This window comes from Trichosurus vulpecula, chromosome 1 (genome assembly GCF_011100635.1).
Source record: "Trichosurus vulpecula isolate mTriVul1 chromosome 1, mTriVul1.pri, whole genome shotgun sequence".
Lineage (NCBI taxonomy): Eukaryota > Metazoa > Chordata > Mammalia > Diprotodontia > Phalangeridae > Trichosurus > Trichosurus vulpecula.
Window position 1 is genome coordinate 15,723,138 of NC_050573.1, and position 19,799 is coordinate 15,742,936.

Genomic DNA, 19,799 nt, shown 5'->3' on the forward strand with positions numbered 1-19,799 from the left:
CATGTTTATAAGTGGGGGCAGGGTACCATCTTAACAATCAAATTCCTATGAGAGGCTCCCAAGGGAGTTTCATAATAAACTTCAACATTCCCTAACATAATAACAGTCTTCATTAACTCCTTCTTTAACTTTCTCGTACAGTCCCTAATTTAGAATACCAGGGTCTATCTGCAGTAGGCCACATAGTATCAGCAGGATATTCCTCTTTACAGCCTACCACAGCCAAAGCCAACAAATTGGTTGTTTGGTTACCTCTTTGCAAATTATAATCCCTAAAAGCTTGCTGTACAAAAGAATTCTGATTAATACTTATGAATCTTGTACAATCCATAGAATCTACAGACACTCCTGTGGCCTCTTCATCACTGATTCTCACCATCCAAGATATTACAGTTCTCCCATTCTCTGGGTGAACCTACTCAAGATGTCTGTGATTTCCTGCTTTGTAAAATCTTCCAAAATCTCCCTGAACTCAGTATTATGACCCTGCATTTCTTGACTCCTTCGCTGTATGGGACACATTTCTTTTTGAGAAATCTGGTGCGATACAGTAACACTCTTTGGCTCAGAAGTAGCATCATGCCACAAAGTATCACCTCTTGCCTGAGGTTCTGACATTGTGTCCTCCTGTCTAGATTCTTTCCCCCATTGCCATGATAAGCCAACTGACTTCTAGACTCGACCTCAGCTGAACTGAGGTGCACTCTCGACCTGCTTGGCTCCCTCTGCCTTGTAGCTGAATTTACAACAAGGCTTGTAGGTTCCTGTTGTTCTACCACCTGAGGGTCTCCATCTTGCTGTGGTATAGAAGAAGCACTTTCACTTGAATTATCAGACCTTTCAACAACTGTCTGAGTATGAGCTCTCTCTAGTAATAGTCTGTCTCTGTTTTCACATACCATACAATAGACTGTGAGTAAAATCCAGCCTCTTCTAGAGGTCTCTGTTGGTACTTCTGTTCCTGGCTCAACAGGAACCTCTCTGAGACATAGCTCCAAATGTCTAGGTCCTTCCCTCTGTAGCCTCTGCTTCACAGAGACCGGTGCCTTTAGACCATTCCCTTGCTAGGGAGCAATAAGTTATAACCTCCCATCCTGGGACAACCATTTTTTCCTCTAAAGGCCTTCTGCCTCTAAATAGAGGTCTTATACCTGGCAATCCCATCCTATTCACCACCAAACAATGTATCAGTAAGGCAGTAATAACAACGTAGACGATAATTGTCAAAATGCCTACGTGGTTCTGTATGGCAAGGTAAGCGAGACTCTCCACACGGAAGGCAGAAGAGGTAAACCGTTCATTCAGATACCAGAGAACCAGATCCCATAACCAAATGTTCAGCTCCCACAGCCAGTTATCTCACTTCATCATAATGGCAAGGAACTCAAAACATGATGTCACAACATGGAGCCTTGCCATCCCCAAACCTCTCCAACTCCCTGCTGGGGTCTTCCCCAAAACAAACTCACAGTACAGCTAAGTCATAGCCTGTTCAGTTCTAACCACCATGAGGACAGCCATTAGCAGCCATAACTGCTCTCTCTCTCTCTCTCTCTCTCTCTCTCAGCATTTCCTGTGACATAACTTCCTTTTCCTGTCAGGAAGTTCCTCCCACCACATGTAACTTAGGCTTCCTATAACTTAAGCAGGTCACATGGCCTATTATTGGGTGGGAAAGATCTTCAAATCTAAATTGCTACTACAGTGTGTGTGTGTGTGTGTGTATATATATATACATACATACATACACACATTATATGTGTGTATATATTATACACATATATATTATATGTGTATATATGTATGTATACACACATACACACGTATGTGTATACATGTGTAGTATGTGTGTATATGTATATATGTGTGTATACATACATACATATATAGTATGTACGTACGTGTGTATACATACATACATATATAGTATGTATGTATGTATGTATTACCAGAGCAGGGAAAAATGGCTCAGTCATATAGCAAGCAGGAAGAGAGGTGATATACATGTTCCATGGGCATCTGTACAATATCAAGAGAACTTGAGAAGTGTGTGCAGCATGCCTTTGGGGCAAATTTGTGGAAGGATATGAATGACAGTTGCCAAGGGTGCAGAGGCATGGTTGGGTTGTGATCCACCTTCCTGGACAGTCAGTCAGCAAGTATTTATTGAGTACCTAGTATATGCCAGGCACTGTGCTAAGCCCTGGGAATATAAAGAAAGTCAAAAGACAGACCCTGTCCCAAAGGAGCTCACCATCTAATAGGGGAAGACAAGAAGCAAACAAGTATGTACGAACATGCTATAGAAAGGATAAATAGGAAACAATTGACACAAGGAAGGCACTAAAATTCAGGGGGTTTGGAAAGGACAGAAAACCTATGTCAGTGATATCACAAACTCCTCAGAGTAGAGTGGAAAGAGTGCTTGGATTTGGGGTGATAAGACCTGGATTTTGATCCTGGCTCTCTCCTTCCCTGCCTGTGTGATTTGTGAGAGGTCATGAGCTCCCTCTGCCTTCTGGGAAGGATCCAAGCAGAAGCTGAATGACCACTTGTTGGGTAGGTAACCCCTGTCCAAAAGCCCTTTGGTGTGAAACTGTCTTCTTATGGGTGGAAATGAATGCCCTGCTTTGTGTGAGAGTCAGGGTCAGAGGAAGAGAGCTCGAGCTTCCTTCAGTCCTCTTTGGGACTCTTTAAGAATAGTTTTCTTGGGGCAGCTAGGTGGTGCAGTGACCTGAGTTCAAATCCGGCATTAGGCACTTGACACACTTACTAGCTGTGTGACCTTGGGAAAATCACTCAACCCTGCCTTCCCCCTCTGCAAGAAAAAAAAAGAATAGTCTTCTTCAGGCTCTTCAAGTGGGGAGTTGTTTTGGGTGCGTCTGGCTTCCAGCTTCAAGAGAGAAGATGGAAGAAGTCAACCCCACTTCAGGTTGCTGAAGGAAAAGATTCTGGGCAAGCATGAGAGGAACAGTCAGTCTCCATTGTGTCCCTATTCCAAGCTAGCTACAGAAGAGACTTCAGGGAGTTTCCCCTTGAGTGAGAACCAGGACTTTCCTAGTTGAGCTGAGTCCTCTTGCTCTCCTAGTGAGAACGCCGTCACTCGGTATTATCCAGCATAGTCTCCTGTGTATACTTTCTCTGATTTTTTTGTTTTGCAACCAATGTGGATAAATGGGTTTTCTTTGCTATTCGCTATGTGTGTTTGTCATGGAACTGGTATTTCATGGGGAAAGGGTCAACCCTCAGATATAAAACTTAGAATCCTCCTTCCCCCAAATGACAAAGTGTTCAGAAGTTAGATTGAACAATCTTTGAAGGAGCAGGAAGGTATGCTTCCAGCCCAGTACCCCATCTCTCTGAGGAGAGGTGGCCTCAACCTCCTGCTTCCTCTCCTGGTGGACATGAAAGTGTCCCTTGGAGAAAGGTAGGGGGAGAAGAGGCTGGAGATGTCTATTCTCCCTCCCTTTGAGCCTCAAAACACTTGGGACTCCTCTAGGAATGTCCTAGTGAGATTCCATTTGTGTATCGCTTAGACTCAATGCCCTCTGAGCCCAGATTCTGTGATTCTGTGAGTCTGGGCTCATTACCTCAGTTTTTTTTATCTATAATATGGGGATGATCATACACATATCATTCCTACCTCTAGGTGTGTGAAAAGTACTTTGTGAACCTTAAAGCCTTAAATAAATGAGTTCTATTAGCACATTAAATCCACATACACTTTAAGCTCTAACTTGTATGTATCATCAATGGCTTTTGTAAGCAAATTTACTCAAACTCTAGGACAGCCATATTCCTCGACTGTACCCTGGGTATTCTTATTTAAAGTCTGTCACAAGTGGAAAAATATCTAACAAAAACCAAAAGGGGAGGCAGGTCTTGGGGCATACAGGTTCAAAGCACATCCGTTGGAAAGAAAATTCCATTTATTCTGCCTGAAATGTTTGTGTTTCCCGTCAGGAGTATCACTTTCCTTCCATACTTCAAAGATCTTTGATTCTGTTTGCTTGGGTCCCAATATGACAGTAGCCCCTCAGCCATGTGCCAAGTCATCACAATGGGGTAGGAGTAGGTATAGTGGGTCAGGACTATAAGCCGTGCTGCTGTGGGAGGCTGAGGCTGCTGGGATGCTTGACCTCAGGAGTTCTGAGCTTCGATAAAGATGAACCAATCAGGTGTGTGCACAAGGTCTGGCACTAACAGAGTAAGCCCCAGGAGTGGAGGGCCACCAGGATGCCCAAAGAGGGCTTTTGGACAGGAGTTACCTACCCAACAAGTAGTCATTCAGCTTCTGCTTGGATCCTTCCCAGAAGTGGAGCAGATTAAAGCTTCCTGTCCCAATCAGTATTAGGATCAGGCATGAGAGTAGCCAAAGCACTTTCAGCCTGGGTGAGATGGGGAGTCTCCATCTCGAGAACAAGAAAAGGGATGAAGATCATGGCATTTGGAGCAAGAAGGGGCCTCAGAGGCCACTTAGTCCAATCTCATGTTACAAAGGATATTGAATCCCCAAGAGACGAGGCAGCTTGCCGAGGGTACCCGAAGCAGGAAGAGGCAGAGCTGGGATTCTGCCCCCTACCTTTCCAAAGCTTGGCACAGTCCAGTTGAATGGCCACTAGTGAGCACCTGAGTCTAATTCATTGGCATTAGCCCCCCACCCCCACTCTTAGAGCTGAATGAGCAATCCATAGTCACCAACTAAGAAGCTTCCTCTTTCCTATAGCAAAAAAACCAGGGCCAAGACGTGGAAGCAACTTGATGTCCCTATTAGGAAATATCTGCCATGTCTGCGGGCCCACTGCATAACTCTCCATCTCAAGAGCCCAGAGGATGCTGACAACTCCCTATGGTAGGCAGCTTACTTCCTACCCCCCTCCTCAATCCCCACCCCCAAAGCAAGGCACAAACTCCTACCAGCAGCAAAGAACATCATTTGTTACCAGAAATATGGAGGCAACTTCTGTCACATGCAAGGGCTAAAGGGACTTAGCCAAGGTCACATGGCTAGAGCTAGGACTTAAATCCAAGGCCCCTGGTTCCCAGGTCCATCTAGACCTGTCTCTCTAGCGTGGGTGGCCAAGGCTTCTGTGGAATCTTAGCAGCTTCCTCTCTCCCTTCACCTCCTCCCCACCATCCTCCTCCGGAAAAGGGAAATAACACAGCAGGAGTCCCCAGTTTTTATAAGCACTCTTTTTTTATTGCACACAAGCAATTGAAAGTGGCCTCAAGTTGAATGGTGCTCCTCTGAGTTTGTGGAGTGATTGACACTGTGTGGCTGACCCTGCATCCTCTGGGCCTACCCTCCAGCAGAGCTGTCTCTGCACCGGGGGGCCGACAGATTTCCTTTGGAAAATAAACAAAAAAAGGCATCTGTACCATTTTAAGACATCTCAAGCATAATGCATCTTCTAACAGTGCATACATTCATTATTGCATTTGTCCATCAATTGATTGCACATACAGGAAATAAATGCACTTATCGGGAGGGGGAGGGGCAGTTTTAAATAGTCAAGTGTTTACATGTGGCATTCGGCATATATCACATTCTGCTAGTTAAGCTATCATAACATAGTTGACCATCATAGGTGAGGGTTGAGGGTCGGGGGGGCTGGGTGGGGGTGGGGTGGAGGCCTCCAGGGGGAAGGGGATCTGGTTTTCCTCTCTCCCTCTTTTCCTTTGTATTGCAACCAGGAATTCCAGCTTGGAAAAGGAGAGTGCCCTGCAGTCTGAGCACAGTCTCTTGTGGGAGGCAGAAATAAAATAAATTAGAGTCGATTGACCTGTCTGAGTTTCTTTGGCTGCTCCTGGTGGGTGTTTCCGAGCCTGATCCCTGTGCCTACTTATCGCCCTTCTTGGCTTTGTCCTCAGGCACCTGCTCTGAGGCTTTGCTCTCCTTCTGGTCAGTGCTGGAGGATTTCTCCACTTTCTCCGCCTTGGGCTTGCTGGGTTTGGGGGCCTCTGTTTTGGCGGGTTCTTTGGGAGGGGCCTTGCCCTCCTCTTTGGCTTTGGGGTCGGCGTGGGGTTTCTCTTCAGCCTTCTGGGGCTCAGCTGCCTTCTCCTCTGCTTTCTTTTCCTCCTGTTTTGGTTTCTCGGGTCCCTTGGGTGGCTCTGGCCCCTTTTTCTCCTCTGCCTTCTTTTCTTGGGGCTTTGCCGGCTCCTTCTCCTTGGTTTCTGCCTTTGCAGGGGCTGAAGGAGGCTCTGGGGCTGGGGCCTTCTGGCTCTCAGCTCCTTCTGTCTTGGTTCCCACTTGAGGCTCCTTGGGTTTCTCCTCAGCCTCCTTTTTGGGGGTCTCTTTCTTGCTGTCCTTTTTTTCTTCTGCTTTGGCTGGGGCTTTCTCCTCCTCTGTTTTCTTGGGGGGTTCTTTCCCTTTAACTTCCTGAGGTTTTCCTTCTTCTTTGACAGGTGGGCCAGGTGACTTTATTGCTTCTTTCTTTGGGGTGCTCTCTTTGTCTTCTTTCTCAGGAGATTTTACATCTTCCTTTTCTGGGGATTTAGCCTTTACTGGGGATTTGATGTCTGCTGGGGACCTCACTTCCTCCTTCACTGGGGTCTTGGCCTTCTCTGGAGACTTGACCTCTTCCTTCACTGGGCTCTTGGCTTTCTCTGGAGACTTGACCTCAGGGGGGGACTTGACCTCTTCCTTCACTGGGCTCTTGGCTTTCTCAGGAGACTTGACCTCAGCGGGGGACTTGACTTCTTCCTTCACTGGGCTCTTGGCTTTCTCTGGAGACTTGGCCTCAGGGGGGGACTTGACCTCTTCCTTCACAGGGGATTTGGCCTTCTCTGGAGATTTGACTTCTTCTTTCACTGGAGATTTAGCCTTTTCCGGAGATTTGGCCTCAGGGGGGGACTTGACCTCTTCCTTCACAGGGGTCTTGGCCTTCTCTGGAGATTTGACCTCTTCCTTCTCTGGGGACTTAACCTTCTCTGGAGACTTGACCTCAGGTGGGGACTTGACCTCTTCCTTCACTGGGGACTTGGCCTTCTCTGGAGATTTGACCTCTTCCTTCTCTGGGGACTTAACCTTCTCTGGAGACTTGACCTCAGGGGGGGACTTGACCTCTTCCTTCACAGGGGATTTGGCCTTCTCTGGAGACTTGACTTCTTCTTTCACTGGAGATTTGGCCTTTTCCGGAGACTTGACCTCAGGGGGGGACTTGACCTCTTCCTTCACTGGAGACTTGGCCTTCTCTGGAGATTTGACCTCTTCCTTTTCTGGAGACTTAACCTTCTCTGGAGACTTGACCTCAGGTGGGGACTTGACATCTTCCTTCACTGGGGATTTGGTCTTCTCTGGTGATGTGACCTCCTCTATAGGAGGAGACTTGGTTTCCTTCTCCGGGGACTTTCCTTCTTCACCTTCTTCTTCCTTCTCTCCAGTTTCTTCTTCTGCTTCTTCTTTCTCCTCTTCCTTCTCCTCTTCCTCAGTTACCTCTTCAGTCACCTGGATCTCCTCAGTTTGTTCTTCCACAATGACTGTTTCCTTCTCTGACTTCTCAACCACTTTGATCTTCTCTTCACTTTTGACTTTTATATGTGTGGAAGCAGCTGGGGCTTTGGGGAGTCCCTCAGGAAGAGAGAAAGGACTTGGGCCAAAACCAATTCTACACTCTTCTCCTTCCAGAAGTTTTCTGTGGGGAAGAGAAACAGCATGAAGAAGTTACTGGAAAGAGAAATCATCATACATCCCTCCCTGGCCACCATTCCTTTATGCATGCTTTCTTCCTCATTAAAATGTATTCTCCTTCAGGACAAAGTCCTACAGCTATGACCATGGGTAAGCATACATGTATCTGCATCCCAAGTACTTAGCACTGTGCTTGACACAAGGTTTAATAAATTTTCATCCATCCATCCATCCATCCACCCATCTATCCATCCATCCATTCTTCCCCACCCTCTGAGCTTCATGGGTAAGGTTGGCAAAGGTGGTATTTAAGCTGCTAGCTCCTTCCCCCCCTCCACAATTCTTTCCCATCAAGCCAGAAGACCAATGTTCTATTCTTAGATCAATTACTATCTAGCCACGACCTTCTGCAAGTCAACTAACCTTGATGCGCCTCAGTTTCCTGATTTCTCTAACTGGGGTAATAAGCCTTCATGAAGACTTGTGAGCCCTGAATGATATAATGAATTTCCAAGTGGTCTGGACATATGAAGCTTTATACACACCTGGCTTGTTACATACTAAAATGAAGCCTGTGACCAGTAAAGGCCTTCAATCTGCACCCTCAGCTTCTTCTGCTGCTCCATCTAACCAGTGCTCTTAGCATGGGGCTGCTAAGGGCAGAAGATAGTCAGCCTGCCTTCCATTCCCAAATTCTGCCACTGAGAAGGCCAGGGAATTCTAGCTGCATATCCATCTTTGCCAGGGACCCTTCCTCTGCCTACTTGGCATGGTTATACTCCCCACGAAATGCTTTGCCAGTCCATACATCTTGTGATCTTCCTGGTGGCTTTGTGAGCTAATGAGGGAGGGCAAGTGGAATCATGCCCATTTCACAGAGGGACAAAGAAAGGTCCAGTGAGATGAAGTGAGGTTTCCAGAGTCCCCCAGCAGAGTAGTGACAGAGCTGGGATTTCTACCTGGCTCCTGGCTCCTAATCAAGTACTCTGACAATCCTGTAGAATGGAAGCAACTTGAAGGTAGGAAATGTCTTCACTTTCACTCTTGTATCCCCAGAACCCATACCTGGCAGGCACTAGGTGCTTAAAAATGTTGGTTGAATTTAATGCCCTGCCTCCCTTTGCACATAACTTTGGTACCCTGGACAGCTCCACTCTCTCAACTCCCTACAGATCTCACAGAGGGCTGGCAAACCCTCTCTAAGTCATAGAGTCCCTAAGAGTCCCTTGAACTCTCTTCCCCGCTACCCCACCCCCCCAGTGCTAAGTGTAAGCAGGGGGAAGAAAAACCCAGAGAGTCAGTCTTAAAAGGCAACAAACAGCTCAAACAGGCTCTGGGCTTCCTGGGTTGTGGGGAGTGTTAACCCTAGAATTCCCTGAAAAAGGAACATAATGAATGCTTGCTGCCTGCCTGCCTAGAGTGGTCGGCCTCGAGTCAAGAATACCTGGGTTCCAGATTTGCTTCTGACATTCACTATCTGTGTGACTCTGAGCTAGCCATTTAACTCAGTTTCTCTACCTGTAAACTGGGCACGGCTCCCACCTACAGTACCTAATTCTCAAAGCCAGTGTAAAGCTCAAATGAGACAATGTATCCAAAGAGCCCTAAGCAAATGTTGTAATGCCTGAAGGACAGAAATAATCCTCTCTTGCCACCACTCCGGAAAGTGGTCAGGATCGAACAAGAGCCCTTTGTAAACTGTAAAGTACTTAATAAATGCATAGTATTATCAGGTAGTGATGTTCAGGAAAAAGAGCTTTGGATTTGCAGTCAGGACCTGGGTTCGAATCCTGACTCTTTCTCTTCCTGGAAGTTAGGCGGAGTGCTGGGCATGGAATCAGGAAGACCCTCAGTTCAAATCTGGCCTCAGACACTAGCTGGATGACCCTAGGCCACTTAGGTGACCTCCGTCTGCCTCAGTTTTTTTCATCTGTGAAACGGGGATAATAACAGTGCCTATCTCCCGGGGTTGTTGGGAAGGCATAATGAAATAAAATCAATTTGCTATATAAATGCTAGCTGAGTGTGGTCTAGTCACTTTACTGTTTGTTCAACTGTGAAATGAGGGGGTTGGACCAGCGGACCTGCCAGGGCCCTTCCATCTCTCCCTTGGTGGTCCTACATCTGTAACCGCGGGAAGCCCATCCTGGTCGGGACCATCAGACAGCCTAAGAAGTGGTTTTTCCAATCCAGCATCTCCTCGGATTTTCTCAGCAGGGTTGTTAACTGAGGAGGGAAGCAAGAGTGCCCCTATGTCACAGAGGGGCCCTCAGAACCATGTACCTGTAGGCTGCGATTTCAATGTCTAGGGCCATCTTGACGTTCAGCAAGTCCTGGTACTCCCGGAGCTGGGCTGCCATCTCCCATTTGGTGTTCCTCAGCTCACTGTCCAGCTGCTGAATGGCTTCCTGGGGAAGGAAGGGTTCCCTGTGTCATGGAGGGGCCAGCCCCTGGCTCTCTGCAATGCAGATGCCTACTCCTGCCAGCCAATGGGGAGCAGCGCTGACTGTGGATCCCAGTCACCCAACTGCAGGGAGGGCAGTCCCAGGGCGAGCTGTCATTTGTGGAAGGGACAGTTCTCGCTTAATGCCCATGTTCCCTTGGAATAGAATGATTTCCTTCTTTGTACTCAGGTCCTGCAACAAGCAAGGGCTACACTCCCAGGCTCCCAGAATCCCCTTCCAGATGTTAGAAGTTCTGCAGAGCACAGAATGTCACCACTAAAGCAGGCTGGAAAGTCTCATAGACTCAGGAACTTCTAAGATCCTTTCTGGTTCTAAATCATCACAGATATCAGAGGTCATTCACCTTTTGGGTGGGGAGTGTGTCATGGACCCCTCCCCACCTTGGTGAAGCCTGTGGGTCTCTTCTCATAATAATGTTTGAAAACACATTTTTTAAAAACCATGGGGTTACAAAGCAAACTAATTATGTTGAAAAAGAGTTATCAAAAGAGTAAAAAAAAATTTAAAAAGAGACCCCAGGTTAAGAATCCCAACTCTAATGGCAAGACCCGTATTTTATAGAAAAGAAGCTGAAGGGCAGTGATACACTCAAGGAGGTGGAACCTGAACCCAGATTACTGGATATAGAGATGGAGAAGATTTCAGGAGACCCTAGTCCAATGGGCTCATTTGAAAAATGAGGAAGTGGAGGCCCAAGTAACTTTTCCAAGGTCCCACAGCATAGACACAATGCCAGCCCAGGCTCTCTCCTTCCCCAGCAGCTACCTGGTAGGAGATGACATCAGCATGATGGCGGTCTTCCAGATCTGAACGCTGCCTCTCCAAAGAGTCCTTTGTCCCCTTGAGGGCCTCCAGCTCGGTGGTCTTGGACTGCAGCTGACGTCTGTATTCCGTGATCTCCTCCTGGGCCGAGCGCATGGCATCTGTGTTCACTTTGGCAGCTTCTGACAAGCGGTCCAACCTCACTGTGGCAGGCCATGGTCAAGGAGTAGAAGGGGCAGAGGTTAGATTCTCCACCCCAACCCCCACCCCCAAGAGAACACAGTGCTTAGTACATAGTAGGAGCTTAATAAGTGCTCTTTGTCTGATACTGTGTGTCCCAGATCACAGAATTTCAAGCAAGAAGAGGGTCTGACAGATCTTGTCCAACTCTCTCATTTCACAGATGGGGAAACTGAGGCCCAGAGAGAGAAAAGGGCTTGCCACCCAAGGTTATGCAGCTTGCAAGTAGCAGAATTGGAATTCAAACCCAAGTTACTGTCTATATATAGGGTTCTTTCTGCTACTCCACCATGATTAGCCCTGCTCAGCTACTAGACCCCTAAACCTGAGCCAGTCCCAATTCAGGATGTATGAGGACCGCTATACAGATATTGCCTCCACCTTCCTATACCCTAGCCCCAAAGCCCTATGAGCCCCTGTGCACCTGCAGGACCTATGTCTCCTGAAAGGGCTAGGATGGTCCCTTTGGTGAAGGCCTTTCTTTCCTCTTACTGCCCAAAATCATGAGTCACTTATTTTGTAAAACTGGTGAACAAGAGAGCTGAGCCATCCCCTGGGGCACCTTGTACACTGTTGGCAATCAGTCAGATCACTTCCACATCACAGTCCCCTCTCCAGAAACCAGCATTATCTCTTCCTTTTAGAAACAGTCATCCTACAAGGCTGGCTCAAATGGACTGCCCACAACAATTCCTGGGCTGATTTTCCCTGGTCTAGCACTAGAGAATGAGGGACTGAGGGTTCCCACATCATTTCCCATCCACCCACTCAGCCAAGCTGGTGATTCAGTGAGTGTGTATATGTGAGTGTGTGTGTATGTCCAGTACTCTCCTTGAGGAGGTGCCAGTCACAATGCAGAATATGTCCCAGATCTTTGGGAGCTTATACCCCAAGAGGGAGGGAGACCGGTCAGCTAACTCTGTGCCCTAAAGCATTCTAGTTTGTCCAAGGTTGTAGCTGGAGCTAACCAGGACATTTTGGCTTTCACTGGAGATATCCAAAAAAGGGTCTACTTCCCTGAATGGCTGCCAGTTTTGTTACAGGGTCTGGGGGCAGGTGGTGGGCAGGTCCAAGCTTATTTCCTAAGCCTGTGTGCCAGGCTTAGCAAAGGAAAGGGGAGAACGAAAAGGAGCTGAAGAGTAGAAAGACTTAGTTCTGGGTAGGCATCTTAGTGCAGATAGGAGCAGGGAAAGGGATGGGTGGGGGCAGGGGTAGGGATCAGTCACTCTCACTATTCAAGGAAGCTCAGAAAACTCAAAATTAGGATGAGGTTTGTCCTGGCCAAAGAGAGTGAGATGAGGAGACTTAAGGTTCCATTTTGAGCTGCCTCAGCTGACTGAGGATAAAAAAGGCCACGAAACAGTTTTTCTTTCAGCCTTGGGATGACGGTGGGGGAAGGGAAGGTCTTATTAAAGGGTCACGGAAAGGACTTTACCAGAGAGAGTCTAACTGTGGGAATGTGTAGACTCCTACTCTAAAAAAGAGCCTCTTTAAAAAAAAATAAAAAGCAGATCTGGGGACGACCATGTGGATTCTGTCCCCTGTCCTGTCCCCTCCAATCTTCTTTCTAGCTCCTCCATTTCCTTCTTTCTCTCTCCCTGCAGTATCTCGATGCTGCAGGGAAGAGGGGGAGTGTCCTCAGCCCCAAGGGGAAACTCTGGGAGAAGAGGGAGGAGGGAAGGGAGAATAGGAACCCTGCAATATGTCGAGTCAATGCTAGGAGCTAGGTGCTGTAAGCCAGGATGAAGGCTGCCCCACCCCTCCCCCAAGGCAACCACAAAAGTGAGAACATTTCTAAAAACTGGAGAGGGAGGGACCTTAGACCATTTGTAAGGTCAAAGCTGGGAGGGGCCTTAGAACATAGAAAGTCAAGGATGGGAGAGGCCTTAGACCAATGTAAAAGGTCAGGGCTAGGAGAGACCTTAGAACATAAAAGATTAGGGCTGGGAGGGACACTGGACCATTTCTAAGATCAGGGCTGGTAGGGATCTTGTACCATTTCTAAGGTCAGAGCTGGAAGGGACCTTGGACCATTTCTAAGGTCGGAGCTGGTAGGGATCTTGTACCATTTCTAAGGTCAGAGCTGAAAGAGACCTTGGGCCATTCGTAAGGTCAGGGCTGGGAGGGGCCTTGGACCATTTCTAAGGTCGGAGCTGGTAGGGATCTTGTACCATTTCTAAGGTCAGAGCTGAAAGAGACCTTGGGCCATTCGTAAGGTCAGGGCTGGGAGGGGCCTTGGACCATTTCTAAGGTCGGGGCTAGGAGGGGCCTTGGACCATTTCTAAGGCCAGGGCTGCGTATCAGAGCTAGCCAGGATGGCGGCTTGGCCACCGGAGCGGGGAGCCTCGGAGATCACCTGCAAACAGGTGAGGGACCAGGGATGCGCTTCCAGCCCCGCCCCTCCCGCTCCAGCCCCGCCCCCTCCCCCCCACCTCCCCGGCTCGCGCGCGCGCACCTCGGAACCACTCCTCGGACTGCAGCGTGTTCTGTACCGTGTGGCCCTCGAGCTGCGCGCGGATCTCTCGCAGGGCCGACGTGACGTCGGACTTGACGAGGTCGCGGCCGTCCGGGGGTCCCGCGGCCTGGATCTGGCTGAGCAGCTCGGCCACCTCCTCGTCGTGGCGGCGGCGCAGGAAGGCGCCCTCGTCCTGCAGCGCCTGCACCTTCTTCTGCAGCTCGGCGCGCGCCAGGCCCGCCTCGTCCGCGTAGCGGTGCAGCGCGCGCGCCGCCGCCTGCAGCTCCTCGCGCTGGCGGGCCTCGTCGTCTAGGCGCTGCTGCGCGTGCGCGATGTCCTCCAGCAGGCGCTCGTGCTCCAGGCGCAGCTGGCCCTGCTCGGCGCCCAGGCGCAGCGCGGCCGCGCGCATCTCGCGGATCTCGCGCTCGTAGAGCGCGCCCATGGCAGAGCGGCCGGCCTGCTGCTGCCGCAGCGCGGCCGCCTCACCCTCCAGCTGCCGGTTCTGCAGCTCCAGCTGCCGCACCTTGTCGATGTAGCCGGCGAAGCGGTCGTTGAGCGCCTGCAGCAGCTCTTTTTCGTTGCGCGCCCCGCGGCCCTCGCCGCCCAGCCCCGGCCCGTTGAGCGAGTCCAGGCTCTCGGTGCTCGAGGCGGCCAGCGCGCCGCGGGAGCGGAAGCCCGAGCCCGAGCTCCGCGCCCACGAGTGGAAGCCGCTGGACGCCGAGCCGCCGGCGGTCGAGCGCAGCAGCGCGGTGCTCTTGCGGCCCAGGGCCATGGGCAAGGGCAGCGGGTACACGGGGCCCTGCAGCAGCCCGTCCCCGCTGCCGTAGCTCATCATGCTTGCGGGGCCGCGGCCGGAGCCGGAGTGCGGGGAGCGGGGAGCCGGCCGGGAGGACACTGCGGCACCAGCCCGCCGGCCGCGCCTTTTATAGCTGCCCGGGCTCCTCGACGCGGCCCGGGCGGGGGGAGGGGGGAAGGAGGGCGGGGGAGAGCTTCTCCTGCCCCTCCCCCCCCATGCCAGGCTCTGCCAGCCCTGCCACTGATGCTGCTGCTGTCGCCGCCACCCCCCTCGCTCTCTTCTAGATCTCTTCCCCAGTTCCCTAGTCCTCCCTGGCCAGGTCTCCAGCTACTCATCTTTACCTTCCTTTCTCCTCGTTCATCTCCCCTCTCTTCCCTTGCTCTTCTTTCCCCTCTTTTCTCCCTCCTTCTTTCTTCTTTTTCATTGTGAACTTGACAGTTATCAATAAGCAGACATTTCATTATACAAAGGATGACAAGGAACATTCCTCCCTCCCCCTTTAATTTTTCTTTCCTCCTTCTCCTATTCTCTCTTTCCCCCCTCCTCTGTCCTCTTTCCCTTCTCCGCTGCCTTCACTTTCTTCTCTCCCCTCTTTTTTGCTTTTCATTGTGAACTTAACTATTAACAAACATTTCCGTATACAAAGGACAAAGATTCCTTTCCCCTTTTCTTTCCCTCATTCTTTTCTCATGTCTCGCTTTCCCCTCTTTACCTTTCTTTTCTGCCTCCCATCTCCCCTCCTCTTTTCCTCAGCACCCCTTTTCTCCCCTTCCCTCTCTCCCTCGGTTTTCCCTGGCCAGGCTGGGGCTGTCACTTCTTCCTCTTCCTCGAGCCCCCGGCCCAGATTCCCAGATTTCTAGCAAACTGTTAGCTTGCCCTTGCTGCAGAGAAGTATGTGGGGGAGGGGTCAGAGGGGGATGGGGAAAAAACGAACTAGAAGCAGAATCTTCCCTGTCTCGGTAGAGAGAGCGATGTATGAGACCATTTGGGCGGAATATGATGGGGGACCTGGGCTTGCACAGTCGGGAAGGAGACTTGTTTTGTTCCGAGACTTCGGTTTGAGCAGGACTTTTTTGCTCCCCAAGTGTGAGAGGGGGGCGGCAAGGGGGTAAGGATACATTAGTCCTGTTCTGAGGTCAATCCCCACCTTGGGACTGCAGAGGAGCCTGGACTGATGGGACGGGCAGTGCACTCAGCACCAGGGGAGGCTGCGGCGCTGAAGTGCCTGGGTGGGGAGTGGGGCGAAGGCACATCTAGGCAGATCTACGTGCAGCCCCGCAGATCTACCTCTGCGGAGCGAGGAGGGCGCTGCAGCCCCAGTCCTAGGGGTGGGGGTGGCGTGCAAAGGAAGCCTTAGGGACCTTAACGGGAGCCTAGAACTTTCTCCTCAGCCGTATCATTGTAGGCTGAATTAGTCTACACTGCATCGCCCCATGTTGCGGGGGGGGGGGAGGGGACTCGTGAATGGAATTGTGGAACCTTCTCCTCCCCGCTTTCTGAATTCTTTTCGCTTTCTGAATTCACTTTCTCTGAATGTCTTTTCACCTCTTTGTGTCCTAACTCCCAATTCCTTTAGAGATTTCCTCGCCCTCTTTTTTTCGTCGGAATTTCTTCAAACGGGGTAAACTTGAGCAGCGTCTGGGGGCACTGCATTGGAGGAGGAGGCTCAACTTCTGTTTCTGCTGCCTCATAATCGAGAATGAGTCCCTCTGCTAGATTTTGTGGGTTGGCGAAGTTCAGAGCTGAGCCTGCAGCAAGTGCGCGCTCCCGGCTCCTGGGCTTAGTCGCTGTGGCTGCTTTCCTTGGTCCTGAAGAGAGCACACAACTGGTCTGTGAAGAAAGGCGCCCTGGGCGGTGCCCTAAAACTCCTGAAACCCAACCTAAGGCTCCTTTTCTCTCACTGCCACCAGCCTGTCCTTAACCTTGGGCTCAGTTCTGCAGCGCCTCCTCCCCTGAAATTAACAAATACCAGGCAGGGCACAAGAAAACCTCTTCTAAGGAATAAAGAGAGGAAATATGGTAGAATAGTAATTGCTGCTGTAGCTGAAGAGGCCAAAGCACTTTAGCTAGTTCTCTCTTACCCTCTCGGGGGACCCCACCTCGAACCCTCTTGGCTTTTCCTAGTGTCTTTCCCCTCTCCCCATCCAAGTTTTCATCTCTGCCCCTGTGGTTCAAGAAGTAGCTGAAGGGGTTAGGGATTACTGAAATCACCTTCCCTCTTTCCCCGCAAGTACGGGATTACCTAATCACCCAGCACTAGAAATGGGCACTCTTCCTCTTTCCTTTGGGTGAGGAACAAGGGGGGAAATATATCCATACACACACACACACATATGAAATGCCATATAGTGTCCAGTTTTTTGAGGCAATGGGAAGATTAAGTCGATGACCTGCCTCAAGAGGTTTTTACTGGGAATCCCTGTCAATCTCCATTTTGCTGCGTTTTGCCTGGTGCTTCTTCCCACTCCACCCCACCCCCCTCATGACCAGTGTGCCTCAGTATGGGCTTAACCTAGATAGGGCTCGTTGAAGGTCCAACAGGTCCCTTCTGCTTCCATCCCTGCTCACCTGTTCATATGGACTATTTGTGCCCGAATAATGATAGAACCTTCCAAGCTGATCTTGGTCTGGTCAGCCACAGTCAGACACACTATACCTTGACCCCAACTTATGATGTCATTTTGGTCCTCCTTGAGAACAAAGAACAACAACCATCACAATTTCTCTTCACCAAATTAGCTCTGTAAGATTGCAGTTTATAGCCTGATGTCTGTGATTTTTTTTTAAATTAATACCCATACCGCAATGTAATGCTATGTATTTTATTTTATGTATTTAAAAATTCTATTTATTTTGTAATTCTATGTATTTTGTTTTATGTATTTAAAACGTAATTCTGAGAAAAGGTCTCTAGCCATTACCAGACTGAGTGCCTAAGGAGACTCGAAAAAAGACAAAGGAGCCCTGACCTGGGAGAATAATTGGTTCTGCTGGAAGCCCCAAAGCCTCGGGAATGAGGTCATTGCAGGGAACTTGGAGAAAGCATTGAACTCACAGACAAAGGATCTATGTTGGAGTCCCAGCTCTACCATTAGATGTGTGATCTTGGGGATATCCCTTAAACTTGAGGTGTTAGCAAAGGCTCTAGTGTGTTTAAGACTGAGAGCAGCCTTGTTTGGCCAAAGCATAGAGTGTATGGATGGTAAGTAACATGGTATAAGACTAGAAAGGTAGAATGATGATCTACTGGGAAAGGCCTTGAAGGCCAGGCAGAATAGATTGAATGTTAAATACAGGGCAATGGAGAGAGTCGCCGAAGACTTTTGAGCAGTGAGAAGACCAGATCTGTGCATAAGGGAGATTAGTGTGGCAGCAATGAAGAGAGATTAGAGGATGGAGGCAGGGTAGAGGTGAAAGAAAGCTATTGAATTCTGACATGCATGGGAAGATGTATAAACTCATTGGAATATGAAAAAAGAAAAAATGCTGTGTAATTATAATGACCAAAGCTAGCCTTGTGAGAGATAGAAATGGACCTCCTTCCCTTCTTTGCAGGGGTGAGAGGATTCCATATGCTGTCAGACTCAGTTGATAGGTTGGTTTTCATGAAATTTTCTTTCTTTAATTCTGTCCCAAGGGCCTGAGTAAAGTGGGGGGAGGGTAGATGTATTTGGAAATGAAGGCAATGTAAAAGCCAGAAGTTCCCAATAGGGAAAAATTAAGATCTTAGAGAAAAATGGAAACTATTGAAATACTCTGAGTGGTGGTTAACAAGGGTTTTGGGGCAGTGGCAGCAGAAATAGAAAGGAAATACAGATTGAAGGGCACAATGGAAGAGGAAACACAGGACTATTTGGGTATTAGGAATAGGGGAGAAAAGAGTCAAAGGTAACCCAGCAAGCTTTGGAATGGAACATGGCAAACTGGGTGAGTGGCACCACCACAGACAGGAATGGTTAACCCAGGGGGAGGAGCAGGCTTGGGGGAAAGGTCATTAGCTCAGTTTTGGCATGAGATATTCTTGGCACATCCAGATGGAGGTGTCTGTATGCAACTGGAGGTCAAAAGGGAGGCTAGAGCTGCAGCTATAGATATGGGAGTCCTAGCCCTAGAGGTGGTCACTGAAGTCTTGGGAATGATTGGGACTACCAAGGGGGTAAAAAGAAGACAGCTCACCCTGAGCATGCCACACCCCTCCTCTCAGAGGAACTTTCTGCAGTGAAAGAGGCAATTGTCCAATGGTGGTCTAATTTTCTTTGACTTTGCAGTCCCATGAGAAATAACCATCTCCTTTCCCTTCCTTAGGCACCCTATTGCTGGGAATCTGGAGCCATCATCTCTTTTGGGCACCTGAAGACAACTGGACCTAAGAAAAAAAAAGGGGCACTTCCCCTTTAACCAGCATTGGTTGGAAGGATCGAGTTTCCTGGAATGGGATGGCTCCCAGTTCTGAGTGGAGAAGCCAACATGATAAAGCAAAAATTTTTTTTCCATTTAAAGACACAGTAGTACTTCAGTTAGAAAAGCAAAATTGCTGATGAGCCACGTATACTAAGAAAGCAGCCATGTTTTGCAGGAACTTAGAAGATGGGGTCACCTTCCTGAGTATGTGACTTGTGATCTGAGGGGGTCTCAAAAAGACCTCTGGCTCACAAGAATCCCTGCGTTCTCCTCCATAGAGGTTGTGACACTTGAAATTCATAGTATCATAGAATTTAGAGCTGGAAAGGACATTGGGAAGGGAAAGGGGACACATACAGGCTGTGTAAGGGTAAGAAGTTATTGGAATGGGAGGAGGGAACCCCAACTCCTGGGGCCTAGGGATCCTGGACATGGTAGAAATTCCCACACCCCCACCACCCCACAAGGGGAGCTAGGAGTCTGTGCTGAGGTTGCCATAGAAGAAATGGGTTGACAGAAATCCCCAATCATTATACCTGTAGGCAGAAAAATGGAAAGAGGGCCGTGAGCATTCTGAATTGGATCTGGTCCTAGAATGGTTTACAGATAGCACATCGGTTGTGCTCCTAAGGTCCACATAGAGGCAGCTTGGCAGAGTGGGACAAGCATTGGGCTTGGGGATGGCAGATCTAGGTGCTCTTCCCAGCTTTGCTCATCACTTGTTTTGGCAAGTAAGTTAATTCCTCCTTCTGAGCCTCAGTTTCTTCATCCATGAAACGGGCACAATGACCCCAGCACTATACACTTAAAGGGGTTCTTGGGAGGAAGTTATCTGTAAAGTGTGAGATGTTAAGTAAATTGGAGGTATTATTGTGAATCTGGTATTGAAAGGAGCCATGGAATGCCTCTACACAAGGAATTACTTTCACCTTGTTGTTCTTCACTGTTCTATCACTAGAACGGGGAGAGAAACGTGGTATTAGGGTGTAATGACTGTCGGAGATTAAATCCTTTCCATTGATCAAATCCAGAAAGCTATCTTGGAATAAG

General features: G+C 49.2%; 1 protein-coding gene across 2 annotated transcripts; it reads right to left on the reverse strand.

Annotated features, from left to right (window-relative positions):
* Positions 1-5,178: 5,178 nt before the first annotated feature.
* NEFH (neurofilament heavy) lies at positions 5,179-14,442 on the reverse strand. Of its 2 annotated transcripts, XM_036767711.1 has the most exons (5): positions 13,553-14,387; positions 10,861-11,060; positions 9,914-10,038; positions 7,046-7,634; positions 5,791-6,739 (listed from the first exon to the last, which is right to left on the reverse strand). In XM_036767711.1, the coding sequence occupies exons 1-5, from the start codon at positions 14,385-14,387 to the stop codon at positions 5,840-5,842; spliced, it is 2,649 nt and encodes an 882-aa protein (XP_036623606.1). In that variant the 3' UTR covers positions 5,791-5,839. The 2 variants fall into 2 exon arrangements, with proteins under 2 accessions (XP_036623597.1, XP_036623606.1); XM_036767702.1 differs by having other exon boundaries at positions 5,179-7,634; positions 13,553-14,442.
* Positions 14,443-19,799: the final 5,357 nt, after the last annotated feature.

Coding starts and splice junctions, on each gene's coding strand:
- NEFH (XM_036767702.1), bottom strand. CDS start 14,387: ATGATGAGCTACGGCAGCGGGGACGGGCTGCTGCAGGGCCCCGTGTAC. Junction 10,039..10,860: donor CTGATGTCATCTCCTACCAG/GTAGCTGCTGGG, acceptor TTCCTTCCCCAG/GAAGCCATTCAGCAGCTGGA. Junction 7,635..9,913: donor ATTGAAATCGCAGCCTACAG/GTACATGGTTCT, acceptor TCTTCCCCACAG/AAAACTTCTGGAAGGAGAAG.